Here is a 16,289-nt window from a genome sequence, read left to right as displayed (position 1 = left end):
TTGAGCAGAGAATGAAGCAGAGTTAACATGCAACACTCGCATACTTTTTGGTAGTTCAGAGGATGTGGTTGTTTGCATGTGAGCAGAGCTGGTCTGCAGGGTTTGCCTGCCCCCACATACTGTTTATAAAGTCTGTTACACACAAGCAGTTTTAATGACAGTGACAACTATTTCATCATATTGTCCTTGAGCGTGAGCAGATATTATTAGTTCAAATTCAAATTCAAAAACCTATATTATCCCCTAGGGGCAGTTAGTTTCATAGCCAGTGGTAAAGATTCAAGATTCAAGACAACTTTATTAATCGCAAAAAAGGCAATTCCATTTGGCAGCTTGTGCACCATGTACTTGTAACACAAAACACATAAAAACAGAGATAGAAAGAGAAAAAGTTGGCAGCTGAAATCTCAGAATTCTGAGGCCCTATCCACACGAAAACGCAGCTTCACCAAAAACGGAAGAAGTTGCACACATTTCTCTGTGGATTTATTGTTGTTGTTTTAATACCTTCACCATATTTATCAAGCACATGAGCTGCTTATGTGATAAAAAAAAGAAATTGAAACCTCATCTTCTACAACAGGGCACTTTTAATATTTGGGTTACTACATAAGTGTCACAGGGCAGTGGGACTGGTTTTATTGATTGTTTTGTTGTGTATATTTTAGTAGAGATTTTATGCATGTTTTTATTCTCTTGTGTGTTTTAGCTACATTAACTGTGTTTTCCCACTGCCTGTGAACCCACCATCTTGATTAAATGCACTGCACCTGCGAGGCTCTCCTGTTCTCCTACAGACCAATCATCGGCGGAGGAGGAGGGCCCGGACCGGAAACAAAAGACCGCAGAGCACCAGAAGACAGCAGGAGCTTGGCTGGAGAAGTTGCCACGGGGAGACCGGACATTCGAGTCGGACGAGGAAAGAGACGAAAGGAAATCCAGACGTTACGATGTGTAACACTCGCAGCGGCAGGGCTTTAACGCTCTGCCTCGTGTGTGAGTACCCTTTTGGGGATATTAGTAACGTTCTGGTGTGGAGGTCGCTAAGAGAGCTTTGCTCATTTTGAACATGTGTACTGGCAGTGATCTTGTGTGTTACAGGTGGCCCTCCAAAGAAGGACGAGGCGTTGCACACGAGTTTCCCCTCCAATCCCACTCGCCTCAAATCCCACTCGCCATCCCGGTCTGGCTGAATCCTTTTTAAACAGAGACTGCTCGTTTTATGGATTTTACCCTTGTTGGCTTTTTAACCCTTTTAACTGGACTGCAGCTTTTTTAGAGGGTTTTTATCAACTGGGTCTTATTGTCATTTTAAACTGTAAATAAACCTTGTACATGCATTGGCATCTGCGCCCTCTGTTTTTATCTTCACTGACAGTGTGCTCCCACCCGATCGTAAGAATCTGCAAATAATCCATAAACATTTATTATTCAATCTTTATTCACTATCCACTCCTTACATAAGTAGTAACTGTTGTTTTTGGCATCATGTATGCATATGGAGACTTACAAACACAGTGGACACCACAATGCAAGTCAAAGCTCCTTTTTTGAGGGAGCATGTCATTCTAAGCTAAACTGTTTTATATAACTTAAGTAATTACCTCAGTAATTACTTTCACAGGGAGAATGATGGGCCTGCATACTTTCACAGCAGTTAGATGCTAAAGCTTATGTTGATTGATTGTCTGGATAACTTGGGCGCGTGACGTCAGTCCGACTTCCCATTTCTCCGACTACCCATTTCTCCGACCACCCATTTCTCCGACCATACATTTCTATATTTTTGCTCCCATTAGTCCGACTTCCTATTTCTCCGACAACCCCAAAGTCCGACTTCCCATTTCTCCGACCACACATTTCTATATTTTTGCGTCCATTAATCCGACCTCCCATTTCCTCGATGTAAGTATGCCCAGTGCTCTGACTCCCAGTAATTACGACAGTGTATTAGCCCGACTAATCCGGCCCAGAAGCACCCCTGAACCAGGCTCTACAAACACTGGTGCGCATCATGCCACGTAGTAATGGCACTCATCGCTCATTATTAATAATAGCCTACTGCACAACTGAAAATATTGTAGCGACCCCGCATGTTCTTGTTATGATGTTAAAGTTCTGTGATTTCATCGCTGTAGCCTTCTGTATGTCCTCTGTGTGTGTGTGTGTGTGTGTAGGTGAGTGAGTGAGTGAGTGAGAGAGTGAGGGAGGAGGAGCAGAGGAAGAAGTGTCTTTCTTCTTTCCGCCTATCACCGCTTTGATGAGGGAGTGATGTTCTTAATCTCAACAACTAAACTATCAAGTCACACACAAAACTGACACACATGATAAACAAACAGAACTATGTTGCAGTTTGTTTGTCAAGTTAACCTGTCACCTTCAGGACCACGGACAGCGCGGCGGATGAGCCGCGGAGAAGCTGCAGCTGTGAGTGTCTGGGCTCTGGGCTTAGGGCCTGGGGCCTCATTTATCAAAACTGTAAGTAAGCAGTGTAAAACTGCTGCTACTAAATTTTTGCTGAGGCCTATGGCGAAAAGACGAAAATAGCGTACACCCAAAATATTAACACCTTTTTCAGATCTATCAAACTGTGCGTATGCACAACTCTCCACAATTTATCTTTGATAAATCACACTGGACCCAAGAATGGTGCGCACGTGAACACACCTCATATTCCGCCCCCGGAATGCCTAGACACAACCATATATGGTCAGCACATGCATAATAATTAGCCATGTGCGCTCTGTGGAGCGGCAACAAAGTGACAACGAAGACAACGGGCGGGGGAAAGAAAGTGAGATACACGGCATCGGGCAAGAAATTTGTCAGAAAAATAATCCTGCATTTTAATAAGCTACAATAAAAACAAAAAGCTCCCAAATCTCAACAAAAGGGAGCAGAAAGAAGAATAATCTTATGTAATCTGCCCCTTTATCCCAGAAAAGAGAGAGAGAGAGAGATTATGTCAGATGAATTAATCCTCTAACAAACTACAGTTTGACTTGTCAGTAGTTTTTCCAGTAGGATGTAGTTAACAGGCAGGGGTCTGGGTTGTTTACTGCTCCACAAAATGACACAAAAAACCTTCACCAAAAACGATCTTCTTCTTGTTCATTTTGAAAGAAAATCTCCATTAACACGGGTCAGTGTATCTTTTGGTCATTGGATTTTCTATAAAATTGAAACACAAAGGGTTCTTGTTTTTGAGTGTCAAAGAACAATTAACTACATTTTAAAAACTGTTTGATTTTCATGTTTTTAGTCACATAACAAAAAATAAAATCAGCAGTCAACAGAAACTAACAAACAGACCAAAAAACTTTTTTCATATTTTGACACCAGATGTTGTCATTTTCAAGGCAAGAGTGCCAATGAGCATGTGATACCTGTGTGTCTGTGGTTCTGTAGGCCAAAATCTACTCAGATATGATTTCAAACAGTAAAACAAGGCCTGGCATCTGCAGAAATCTGTACACATATCAGATGAAAGTGGGGGCAGAAGAGGATTTTCTGCACAAGAGGGAACATAGTAAAGACATTCACCCAGGTACCAGAGGGCTTGTATCTTTAAGAGCTAGAGTTTAGATGGTTACTTAGCAACCAGAGAAAATTAACATGTCTGACGGCGAAGGAAGCAGACACAACACCCCAGCGGCACTGGCACAGAGCGACATTAACGACATTGGACGACATTCTCGTAGCCAGCATATCAATTGAGGAACACCTGACACACCTCCGCCAGCTGCTTGAAAGGTTCAGTGAACATGGACTTATTGTCAACCCAACCAAGTGCCAGTTTGGACAGTCGTCCATCACCTTTCTGGGACACCATATCACCCCACAGGGAGTGGTTTCTCCTACTGCCAGGGTGGAGGCAGTCACCTGTTTCCCACGCCCCCGCATCATTAAGTCTCTTCAGGAGTTTCTGGGCATGGTGAACTTTTACAATCGTTTTCTTCCCCACGCAGCCCACCTTATGCGTCCTTTGTATGAGGCCCTGAGAGGCAAGAGGGCCAATAATGAGGTGGATTGGTCCCCAGAAAGGGACAAAGCTTTCTGTGCTGCCAAGACTGCACTGGCCAACGCTGCTCTCTTGGCGCATCCGTCTCCTAGCGCCCTCATTACAGACGCCTCTGACTATGCAGTGGGGGCGGTGTGTGAGCAGTGGGTGGGCGGTGCTTGGCAGCCACTGACCTTTTTCAGCAAGCAGCTCCACGACAGTGAGAAGAAATACAGCACCTTTGATAGAGAGCTCCTGGGACTTTTCCTCGCCACCCGACACTTCAGACTCCTGTTGGAGGGCCGCCGGTTTACTGCGTTTGTAGACCACAAGCCTCTGACATTCGCCATGTCCAAGACCTCGGAGCCATGGTCTGGTCGTCAGCAGCAGCAGCTCTCTGCAATCCAAGTTTACCACAGACATTCAGCATGTGGCGGGCAAGGACAACTTCATCGCCGACTGCCTTTCCCGGGCGGTTACGTTATCAGTTCACCTGGGACTGGAGTATGCCGCCATGGCGAAGGACCAAGCCACTGACTTGGACATTCTGGTTTGTCATATTTAAATTAGAGAAATTGCAGTTACCTGTTGCTAAAGGAGGACTAGCACTTCCCAACATAATGTACTATCACTGGGCCTCTCAGATAAGGTATATTGCAGAATGGATAAGAAATGACCCCAACTCAACATATCTGGATTTAGAAATTACTGATTGTGTGACAGGTATTTCAGATTTACCATTTATACATAATGCAATCACACAGAAGGGAATGAAGGAAAATGAGATTATTAGAAATACCCTTAAAACCTGGCATCAGATACGTAAGCACTTCAGAATAATAGATCAGTACTCTATACTTGCACCCATTGTATGCAATCCTGACTTTGTACCCTCGTGTTCAGATGTAGGATATAAGACCTGGAATGATATTGGAATTAATAAATTACAGGACCTGTTTCTAGATGGAACTCTCAAATCCTTCTCACAACTTATGTCTGAATTTGATCTTCCTCGAGCACAATTCTTTCGCTATTTACAACTCCGGAGCTATCTTCAGTCTATACCAACATATAAGAATGACTTACATATTCACCCGTTGGAAAGAATATTACTGAAGGCATCTTTTTTAGAGAAAAAGGTTATAAGCTATGTTTATGATCAGCTATTTGTCAACATTCCTTTTATATATAGTAAAACATCTTGGGGGGGAAGAATTTGGGTCCCATATTGACGATGACATGTGGCGGAATATTTTATTGAATGCAAAAAAAAATTACATGTTCTAATAAATTTTATGAAACCCAATATAAGATTATTCACAGATTACATGTTACCCCAAATATCAGATGTAAATACGATGCTACGTGCTCCCCATTATGTTTTAAATGCAAAAATGGTTGTGGTACATATCGTCACCTAATGTGGTCATGCCCCAAAATTGAAAGCTTTTGGAGAGCTATTCAAAACGAGATAAATACATTTTTTGGGATAGCGATACCCTTAAATCCACACAATCTTGTATTGGGATTAGCTTTTAATTATGGCTGTGGACATAAGTACATTCTTAGAGTTGCTCTTTATGCAGCACGCCTCACAATATTAGAGAAGTGGTTGGATGAAGATCCTCCGGATATAAAAACTTGGTACGAGAAGTTAATGCACATTTTACCATTGGAGAGATTATCACATGTACTAAGAGGCTCTCTTGAGCAATTTGTAAGAGACTGGTCCCCACTATCCATATTTTTGAAAGAAGAATGGTCAGAGGTTATTAGCATGGGAATTACAAATGTTCTCCCTAGGTGCAAAATTATTACAGTTTATTAAAATAATATAAGGTCGTCATTGATTTTGTTTGTTTGGCTGGTCTGTTTATGTTTGCTCTTCTGCTTTGTTTTTTGTTTTTTTGCATGGTCTGTTTTGTTTAATATGTCCTGTGTTTTGTATTTTTTTAAATTATTAATATTATTATTATTTTAAGCTTTCTCACCTTGCAATTTTGGATCATGTCTCGTCATGCCATATTTGTTTTCATAAATACTCTGTAATTATTACATCCAGATACACGGGCTCCTGGCTGATCACGCACTTAAAGGTTTAGTCAGCTGGGGCGGGTCTGGGTAAGGGAGCTGAACACGCAGTGGCCTGGGCCCGTCACTGCTAGGAAAGGTATAGTTGGTAAGGGTAGGTAGGTAAAGTTAGGTAGTTAGTGTTCGTGGGTAGCTGGGGGCTTGTGATCCCAAATTGCATACAAGACGCAAAATGTTTATTTTCTATTTTATTTGTGTTTGTCTTATTGTTTGTGCTGTATGATGAACTTCTTAATAAAAAGAAAAGAGAGAAGGTGGGCCCCCTGCCTGGCAGATAATGTGTTATTTAGAGGCTGCATTGCGTGCCCCGTGTACTCGCATTATACGGATATACGCGGCTCTCAGCTGGATCTTATTTCTTCGGAACAACTTGTAATGACACCAAAGTTATCTGGGTGAGTAAATGATTGTATATTATGCTAGAAATAGGTCCAGATTGTAAAAATTGGTAATTATCCTTTAAGGGGGCATTGCCCTTGGGACAGCTCTCCTTTCTGAAACACCTCCATTCCGACACACCGCTGTTCCGAAACCCCCCCACTCTGAAACACCGCTATTCCGAACGTCACACCGAAACACTGCTGTTCCGAATCCAAACCCCCACCCCCGGGTGATGTTGTTTACACTCTGCGATGTGGCTTGTCTGTGAAATGCCCGCAGCTCCGGGACTGGGCAGATCTGTCCCACTTGCTTTCTCCCCCACTCCGTTGTGGGACATCTCCACAGTAAAAGAAATACACTTTTCTTTTCTCTCCCCCGCTCTGAGGCGCGGGCCTGCTGCAGCCGCTCTTGCTGACAGTGGACCGGGGGAGATGCTCTTTTGAAAAAATAGAAAACCCTGCTATTACGAAGTATGGAAGTCTATTCTCGGAAAGGCTGGGTGTAACCCATTGCCCCCTCTTGCCCCAGCATACAGCCGGCCTCGGACAGAGGTGGGATGCACCGGGGTGTGTGGCGCACGAAACTTGCGCCTGGAGACACTATGTTGGCGCAGTCGTATACAAAGCTGGAGCCCAATATGGGAAGAAGTTAAAGCAGAAGTAAGCGATCCGGTCGTTTTGGCTAATGCTGCGTTCCAGGCAGGCTTTTGAAACCGTAAATTACAGCTTCAAGTCACAACTTACGATTTTGTAGCGTTCCAGGCAACCCACTCGTGTTTTTCTGACCTGTTTTACCGGTGAAAGTCACTATAACGGCCACTCGTAACTTCCGACCCGTGAACTCGTACCAGATCGAACTGGTACGACTTCACAGGTCGGAAAAACACGAGTTACGGGTTGCCTTGAACGCACCATAACAGTCCTCGTCCCTACGTCACCACATTCACGCGCATCCCTTGGCTGCACACACAGCCCTGCATGCCGTTCTCTCTCCTCATTGGATAAAAACTGTAGTATACGAGAAAAGTTTTCTCCTGGGCTCAGAGCAGAGCAGAGTGACTGACAGACCCGTGTTTCGGTCCAAACACTCTATGAAAGTGATTGCTGTCGGAAGATATAACTATTTAAGACTTATATTAACACAAATATATCGCTTACTTCTGCTTTAAACACATTTCTCTGTGGATTTATTGTTGTTGTTTTAATACCTTCAACATATTTATCAAGCACATGAGCTGCTTGTGTGATAAAAAGAAACTGAAACCTCATCTTCTACAACAGGGCACTTATAATATTTGGTTACTACATAAGTAGTAACAGTTGTTTTTTGCGTCAAGTATGCATATGGAGACTTACAAACACAGTGCAAGTCAAATCTTCTTTTTTGTGGGAGCATGTCATGTTTATATAATTTCAATAATTACCTCAGTAATTACTTGCACAGGGAGAATGATGGGTCTGTGTACTTTGACAGCAGTTAGATGCTAAAGCTAATGTTGATTATTGTCTGGATAACTTTACTGTCTGCAGTCATATATTACTAGTAAATTACACAAGGTCTTTGCAGTGGTATCGTAGCTAGTCTCATAACTAGATGATACAGCACAAATATGGATTACTACAAATGCAGTTGTCATGCTAAGTAAGGTAAAAAAACAAAAAAAAAAAAAACAGACACTTTGAAGCTGGAGCACACCTACACAAAGGGACAGGGCAAGGAGAAAGAAGGGACCCTAACCCTAGAGCCGAGCTGTAACTGTGGTGGAGAAGAATGTGTGTGAGAGAAATAAAAGCTCTGTCTTGATTGGGCAGGTGTTGTTTGGTGCCACCCGCCGATTTGCATATATAAATATATAGACTCTAGACTTTCAGACTTTTTTCCGACTGAAAAAATAACTTCATATATTCAGGTCAATACGTTAATTTGTTGAATTTAGTTGAAGCCAGTATTTATCCATGAAGTGATGAGTTTGACTTTTGCCTTGGTTGAGGCTTCTGACAGAGAAGGTGAGCGTTTCCTCTGACAACAGAGATGAAACATGAGGACAGGTCTGATTGTCTGATCTCTGATGCCATAGATTAGAGCACTCAGACATCTTGGGAAGATTATAAAACACACATAAAGCACAATTTGTATCCGCACCAATATTATTCTGTCCAGGACTTTAGAGATGGCTATGAGCAAGGGGTTTTGTATAGTTGATGAGAGACTGAGGCCCAGCTGCACCAGATGCAGCAGCAGTGTGTTCTGAGCCTTTCTGGCTGAAGCTTTGTCTGTAGAGGCTGACCTGGCTGCTACCACCACACCAACATAGGAGTAAATGACTGTCACAACAGCTAGAACACACAAGAAATAAGTAGCGCTTATGTCATGAAGATCAGATATTGGGTCAAGCAAAATGCCTTCTTTGCCACAAAAGTCCTTCATCTGCAAAGTCTCTAGTTCCTCAAATGGAAAATTTAAAAGCAAAAGAACTCGAATGAAGACATCTAGGGAACTGATGGTCCAAACCACAATGATGGCCACTCCTGTGTTTTTGATGGTGATGATAGTAGTGTGTCTCAGTGGGTAACACACAGCTACATATCTCTCCAGAGACATTACCGTCAAAGTTAGAGGAGAAATAACACTAGTGAGATTGGCGATCATGGCGAGAACACCACACACGATATATGTCATCCTCACCCTAAAAGCAGCGATGAGGTACAGTAACTGACTGTTTACTAGCAATATAGTGTCTGCAAAAAGTAGGTTATACAGAAGAATATACCGAGAGGTCTCACGGAAAACTGGTTTACTCCTCAAGGTGAATAACATGGTCCCATTAATGAAGAGAAACACAACACACGGTACAGTAGTTACAGTGGAAAAAAACAACCTTTCCAGTATCCCTCGTCGAGTGAGGGTAGTCTGGGATTGAGTTGCATTTGACATCTTCAAAAAGAATTGAAGAGACATAAAAACATTTATCCACTTGACATAAATGGACAGAACAATCAAAAGGAATCTTGTTCTGTTTCTATTCCTAGAACAGAAGATATATGCCACCGTTTGAGCAGAGAATGAAGCAGAGTTAACATGCAACACTCGCATACTTTTTGGTAGTTTAGAGGACGTGGTTGTGTTAATGTGAGCAGAGCTGGTCTGCAGGGTTTGCCTGTCACCATATGCTGTTTATAAAGTCTGTCCCCCTATTCACCTTATGTAACACAATTACACACAAGCAGTTTTAATGATGTTCCCAACCCTTTAACAGTCACAACTATTTCATCATTTTATCCTTGAGCGTGAGCAGCTATTATTAGTTCAAGTTAGAAAACCTATATTATCCCCTAGGGCAGTGGTTCCCAAACTTTTCTGTCTTGCGTACCCCCTGAGCCGTTTTGCCATACCACAAGTACCCCCTCCCTCATACGTGTTGATGATTCTCCAAAAGTGGTCATAACGTAACACAACTGATGAAGAAACAAAAATCATTTCAATTTCTTTCTTCAATTAGTACAAAGACATTTTACACTATTCTCCTGCATTTTAGTTGTTTCTGGCTGTTGTGGTGTTTGTTGTGGTCAAATGTGTCTTCACAGAGTTGTAGGATTGTCACAATACTAAAACCTAACCCAGGAAAATATTGAATATGACATCATATTCAGTACAGCAGCAGTGTCTCCCAGCTTATTATTGCTTCATTATTTTATTTTTTATTATAATCAAAAGGACTTATAACAGATGTTTTTTTTTGTTTTTTTTATTAAATGAAAAGCTAACTAAGAGTTGTGCAATTCCAGCGGGCGGGGCTCCCCCCTCCCTCCTCCCTCACAACACACAAACACGTGCACGCAGACAGCGGAGAAAAAGAGAGGAGACGAGACAGGAGTGTTGCCGTTAATATCGGCGTTTTAAACTCTTACTGTGCGTTCAGACCGAAAGCGTCGAGAGCGTCGCGGTGGCCGGAAGTCATTCATTTTCAATGAGAACCAGCGTCGAGGAGCGTTGAAGAGCGTCAAAGGCGTTGGCGTCGCGTTTTGGCGGCGAGAGCGTCAGGAGAAAGTTGAAATCTCCTGAACTTTATGCTAATGAGCGATGATGCGGAACAGCGGCAACCAATCAGAGTGTAGATGTCGCGGCCCCTTTAAATGGATGACCAACCACAACCGACGTCAACTTCTTTGACGCGCGTCAAAACGCCAGGGTGTTCAGACCACCAGCGTCGCGGAAAAGCGTCAAGAGCGTCTTTTGACGCTTTTGGTCTGAACGACCCATTACGGCTAAATTCACCCTACAGTGGGTACTAGTTTCATTTGGACGGTTTCACGCGAGATTCACGCGTGAGTCATGGGAGGCTCACGCAGATTTTTTGTGGAGGAGTAATTGTGTTTTCACCAGAAGCTGCAATGTGCCCAAACAACCGCCAGGTGGCATCTGTGAGCAGCAGATTGCCTCTATAAGACAGCAGCACGGAGCAGTGAACACGAATGGGGAATGCAATACAGTATAGTTTTTCAATGAGAAAAATGTAACGACGGCAGCTATACGTCTCACTCTCTTTTATCGATCCTCTTGTCAGCTCCAAACACACCCATCTGCACCGCGATTACGGACCACAGCGTGGTTTTCCACACAGCAGTTAATTAACTCAGTGGGCGATGCTGCCGGTGTGTTTTTAAAATGAGCCAACTAGGCTACTGTACAGTAGTGTTCATTCCCCACCTTGTTTGACTGAGAGTGTAGCGGGATGATTTCTCATGAACGGGCAATAGCCTGTGTCACTTTCGGGCTGGGCGATAAAACAGGATATCCTGAAATAACTTTCCCTCGATAGAAATAGGCTACAAGATGTGTGGATATAGGTTTTATTCATCCATGTTTTGACAGACAACACAAACAACCAGTGACAGGGACGGACTGGCCATAGGGAAATATGGGCAAATGCCACAGCAGCCGCGACCGAAGATGCAGCCGTGCTGATGTGACCGCAAAAAAAAAAGTCAGTCGGGGTCAGCTGGTTTACAGCCGGCCGACTCTGAAACACTCGAGACACAATAACATTAGTAACGCAAGAAAGGTATAGTTCACTTAGAGACTTAGTAGAGCAGCTCTCACTGTAAGCAAAGATTTTATTTCAGTCTGGGATTTGCCAACGTGCAGTTTTAGTGAACAATGAATTTTGTCTTATCATCATTATTATGATCACTGATATAGCCTATAGCCTATGTGCGGCTATATATACCGTATGTGTGTGTTTGTGTAATGCATGGGGTGCTTTAAAAAAAAACACAGTTGTCTGGACAGTAGGCATTTTTCTCACAACCGACCTCAAAAGCGAGGGCAGGCCAGGTCCGCCGAAGCATCATTCCGGGTGTTGTCTTGTTGTTACTTTGAGCGCACATGGCTACTTAATTATGCACGTGCTGACCATATATGGTTGTGCTGATGCATTCTGGGGGTGGAATATGAGGTGTGTTCATGTCCGCACCATTCTTGGGTCCGGTGTGATTTATCAATGGAATATTGCCGAGAGTTGTGCGCACGCACAGCTTGATCAGTGTTTCCCACAGAAAAAAAATTAAAAAAAATAAATAAATGTGTCCACGTCTCACGTGTGTTTACGTGCGGTGCGCCCGCACGCGAGAGAGGCGGCAGGTTGAGAGGCTGACTGGCGGAGATGAGAGCTGGTGAAACGCTAGCATGGTTATTTAAAACACCATCTCTGATCTCTGCCTGCACATAGACAGACACAGGTTCACATACAGACATACAGCACGGCAAATGCAGCTGCAGCGCTATTAAACTAGAGCAACAGCAACTCTCATATTTAAATTGTGTTTTATATTGATTTCATATATTTCACTGATTGCAATTAGGCTATAGAATGCGAGTGTGTGTTTTATTGAAAGCGAGGCTAGGTGAAAATCGCTACAGTGTGGTTTATATGCAGCGGTCTGTAGGACCAGCTTATAGACACATCAGCGACACATTAGCACCTTCATCTCTGATCAATAGGTGTGCTTGTGGATACTTCAGCCCTGCCCTCCACAGAACTTCACGCAGCTGTTCAGTCAGCTTTGAACAGAAAAAAACGGTTCTTACAGTAGCTACCTCTCCTCACACTTTTCATAAGCCGGAGGACAAAACTATAGGCTTCATTGTTTCGTTTCATTTCGTTAAGTGAAAATCATCTCTGAATTATGGAACTAAAAATAAAACAGGCCTATCTTTAAAAAAAAAGATCCTATGATATTTAGCCCAATTGCATTATTTTTATTCAAATGTGACTGAGACCTTTATCTACCTAAACAGAGGGTAACATGAATAAATATCCTGTTTTGTATTTTTCTGTTAACTGTTACATTATGTAACGTGAGCGCGGCACTCCCCCCCCCCCCCCCCCCCCTCTCCCTCCCGAATTGGGCACATTATGATAAATATAACTATAGATGAAAACAATAATTGAAGAAAAAAATAAGCTATTGTCGGCCCGAGGTATAAATGCCCAGAAATCGAATGTTTCATTTGTGTAAGTTGTAAGCTTCAGAAACCATCACACATGGAAAAGTCACGGACTGAGAGACCTGTAGTTTTAATGTAAACAAAGTCATTTACGTAAGAAAAACACAAACGTCTGTGTGAGACCATCTGGGTGGTTCTAGTGTTAACATTAGCCTAATGAAGAATGAAGAAAACACGTTACAAATGGACTATGACCGAATTGACAGCAGAAACAGTGTGCACTTATCTCAAGGAAATTTAAATCGAATGCAACTGTAACTTGTAATCCAAGAGGCTTCAGCCTCTTGGATATAAGAGGTGAAACGTCTTCATAGACGAATAACCAAGTCCAGTTGCATTCGATTTAAATTTCCTTGAGTATTTCAAAGGAGGTAACTATGACCAGGAGTCCGGGACAAATGAGAATATTCACACACGCCGGCCGGAGCCGGAGTGGTGTGTGATGCTCTGTAATGAAGTAGAGTGCTCTGCAGTGCCAATGAAAATGGAAAGCCATCTTACAGATGTGCTTTGAGCCCATTCTTGAGTGTCTGGTTGAACCTCTCCGCGCCACCGTTACTCTGAGGGTTGTATAAGGCAGTTCTAATATGTTTGATTCCTCTCCCCTCCATGAAGGACGCTAAGTTGGTCGAGGTGAACTAGGGCCTGTTATTGGTGGTGATGGTATCCGGAACGCCCCAACGTGCAAACAGGGAGGAGAGGAAGTCAGTGACCACCCTGGTGGTGATGGAACCAGCGGGATGCACCTTGGGCCATTTGGAATGGAGATCATAGGCGACCAGCAGGAAACGTTGGTGCTGAGGGACGCTGTGATGGTCGCCGCAGATATCCACCTGAATGTGGATCCACAGTGCCTGTGGCCACGGCAGGGGCTGTAAAGGTGGAAGCGGGGACAGGCTGGTTTTACCACTGGTGAGGCAAGCTGTACAGTCTTTCACCATCACCTCCACGTCTCTGTCGATGCTTGGCCACCAGACCAAGCCCCTGCAGCGTTGCTTAACCTTCACAACGCCCAGGTGACCCTCATGCACCATGGTTGAGATGCGTGCCCTTAAAGCGCTGGGGACCACTGTACACAACCATCTTGCCACACCAACGTCATTCCAGCAGGAGAGCTCACCCTTAACGCGGTGGTAGGGCACAAGTTCCTCCGGAACTCTGGTGGGCCAGCCCTCTTGGATAAAAGTGCAAAGCTGGGCAAACACAGGGTCTTGTGCAGTTGCTGCTTGGAGCTCCTGCAGAAAAATGGCTGCCTGGAGGGGTGTGTGTCTGAGGGGTCCTGGGTGGTGTCTGGCACAGAACTGGGTGTGGCTCTGGAAAGCAGATCTGCCACGATGTTCTCCCTGCCGGGTGTGAACTGTGTAGTTAAGTTGTACGCCTGCAGTCTCTCAGACCACCGGTAAAGGCTCATCGGCTTATGTCCAGATCCAGTTGTGGCCAGCAGGGCAGTGAGGGCTTGGTGGTCCGTCCGCAGGGTAAAGTGCCGCCCGTACAGGTACATGTGCCAATGTTCACATGCCCAGACACAGGCCAGCGCTTCCCTTTCCCCCACCGAGTACTTGCGTTCAGCTGAGGTGAGAGACCTTGAAGCAAACGCCACCGGGCGCTTGGCCCCTTGCTGGAGTTGGGACAAGACAGCACCGACTGCGGTGTTGGATGTGTCACACGTCACAAACGTAGGACTCAGCGGGTCAAAGTGGGCGAGCACAGGTGAGCTGGGATTTGAGCCAGCAGACAGCAGCAGAGCAAGCAGGAGTCCAAGACCAAGGTGCATCCTGTTTAAGAAGAGCACGCAGTGGTGCAGTGGTCTCAGAATAGTGGGGGAGGAAGCGCAGATAATAGGCAGTCATCCCCAGGAATGATGATAGCTGTGCAGGGCAGGAGGGCTCGGGCAGGCGCAGGACAGCATCAACATTTGAGTGGAGCGGGCTCAGGTCATCACTTGTTGGGCGGAATCCCACGAATTCGACGACCGGCGCTGCAAAGATGCACTTCTCCCCGTTCAATGTTAGGTTGTGGCTGCTGAGCATGTCAAGAAAAGGCGCTCGTCATGCGAAGCAGACATCTCTCCATGCACCACATGTCATCTAGATACACAACCACACCTGGGATGGCCACGAAGATGGTGGCCATGATTTTCTGGAAGCAGTTAGGGCCGGAGCTGAGGCCAAAGGGCATGCGAGTATAATGAAAGACCCACATGTGAGCAACGAAAGTGGTGAGGTTGCGGCTGTCTGGGTGTAGGGGGACCTGTAGATAGCCTTGGCGAAGATCGAGCTTGGAAAAGACTGTTGAGCTGTAGAACTTGGCAGACAGCTCCTCCACCGTGGGCCGTGGATATTTGTCTGGGATCACTGCTTTATTTACCTGCCTGAGGTCGATGCAGGGGCGAAGGCCATCTGATTTCTTTTTTGCCACCACAGGTTAGAGACCCATGGTGAGGCGTTGACTTGCCAGCGTCCAGCAGTTTCTGCAGCTCGGCCATGACATCATCACATAGGGTGAGGGGCAGTCGGCACAAATGTTGAATGACCGGGGGGTACGACCGGTTCAATGAGCGGCTGGTGGTTGAAAGCGGTAAGGCAGCTCAGCCCAGTGAAAAGTGACGGCCAGCGGTGCTGCCAGGGCGTGGACACTGTCAGTATGGTGGAACCCTTGTTGTCTGTGATGGAGAAGCCCAGGGCGCAGAACAAATCGAACCCCAGGAGGTTGGAACCATGGCGAGACACCTGAAAGGTGAATGCTGGAAGAGCTCTGGAGCTGTAGCGGACAGAGAAGTTGACGGTGCCTACCATGCCGATTTTAGTATGTCCATAGCTGTTCAGCTCCTACGCACCTGCCCTGCCTGTCTGTCGAGGGAAAAGCCGCCGTGCTGTGGACTTATTAAGTAGAGACCTGGAGGCAGCAGTGTCCAGCAGCAGTGGAAGGCAAACACCGTCTAGCTCTACCGTGCACCATGTGAATGGCTTGGCCTGGAGCCCACAGAGTGAATGGTGGTTGGGCTTGATGGGCGGGATGAGCGGAGTCGGGGGTTTGTGGGGACAGGCGCGGAGCGGCACACTTTGGAAAAGTGGTTCAATTTCCCACAGCGCTGGCATCTCTGCCCCATGGCTGGGCAGACCGATGCGAGGGGTGGGAAGGGGAGCCGCAGTTTCCACAGGGCCGGCGTACTGTGGCACCCTGGCGTCCTGCGATGTTTACGTCAAGATCAGAGGGTTGAGGAGACTAAATGTGCTTTTGTGAAGCAAGTGAATTGATTGCTGTGGTACTACAGTGGGTAGAGCAATTGTCTGCCACGCTGGTGACCTAG

General features: G+C 45.1%; 1 protein-coding gene across 1 annotated transcript; it reads right to left on the bottom strand.

The window, feature by feature from the left end:
* Positions 1-8,404: 8,404 nt before the first annotated feature.
* On the bottom strand, positions 8,405-9,406 carry LOC310997269 (odorant receptor 131-2-like; the record flags this gene model as incomplete). Its single annotated transcript, XM_083986947.1, has 1 exon — positions 8,405-9,406. One exon carries the CDS (start codon positions 9,404-9,406, stop codon positions 8,405-8,407), a length of 1,002 nt encoding a protein of 333 aa, XP_083843073.1.
* Between the last annotated feature and the right edge of the window lie 6,883 nt (positions 9,407-16,289).

Source organism: Trachurus trachurus (assembly GCF_905171665.1).
Source record: "Trachurus trachurus genome assembly, chromosome: 14".
NCBI lineage: Eukaryota > Metazoa > Chordata > Actinopteri > Carangiformes > Carangidae > Trachurus > Trachurus trachurus.
Note: the sequence above shows the minus strand (reverse complement) of the source record. Positions and strands in the feature narration are given on the sequence as shown.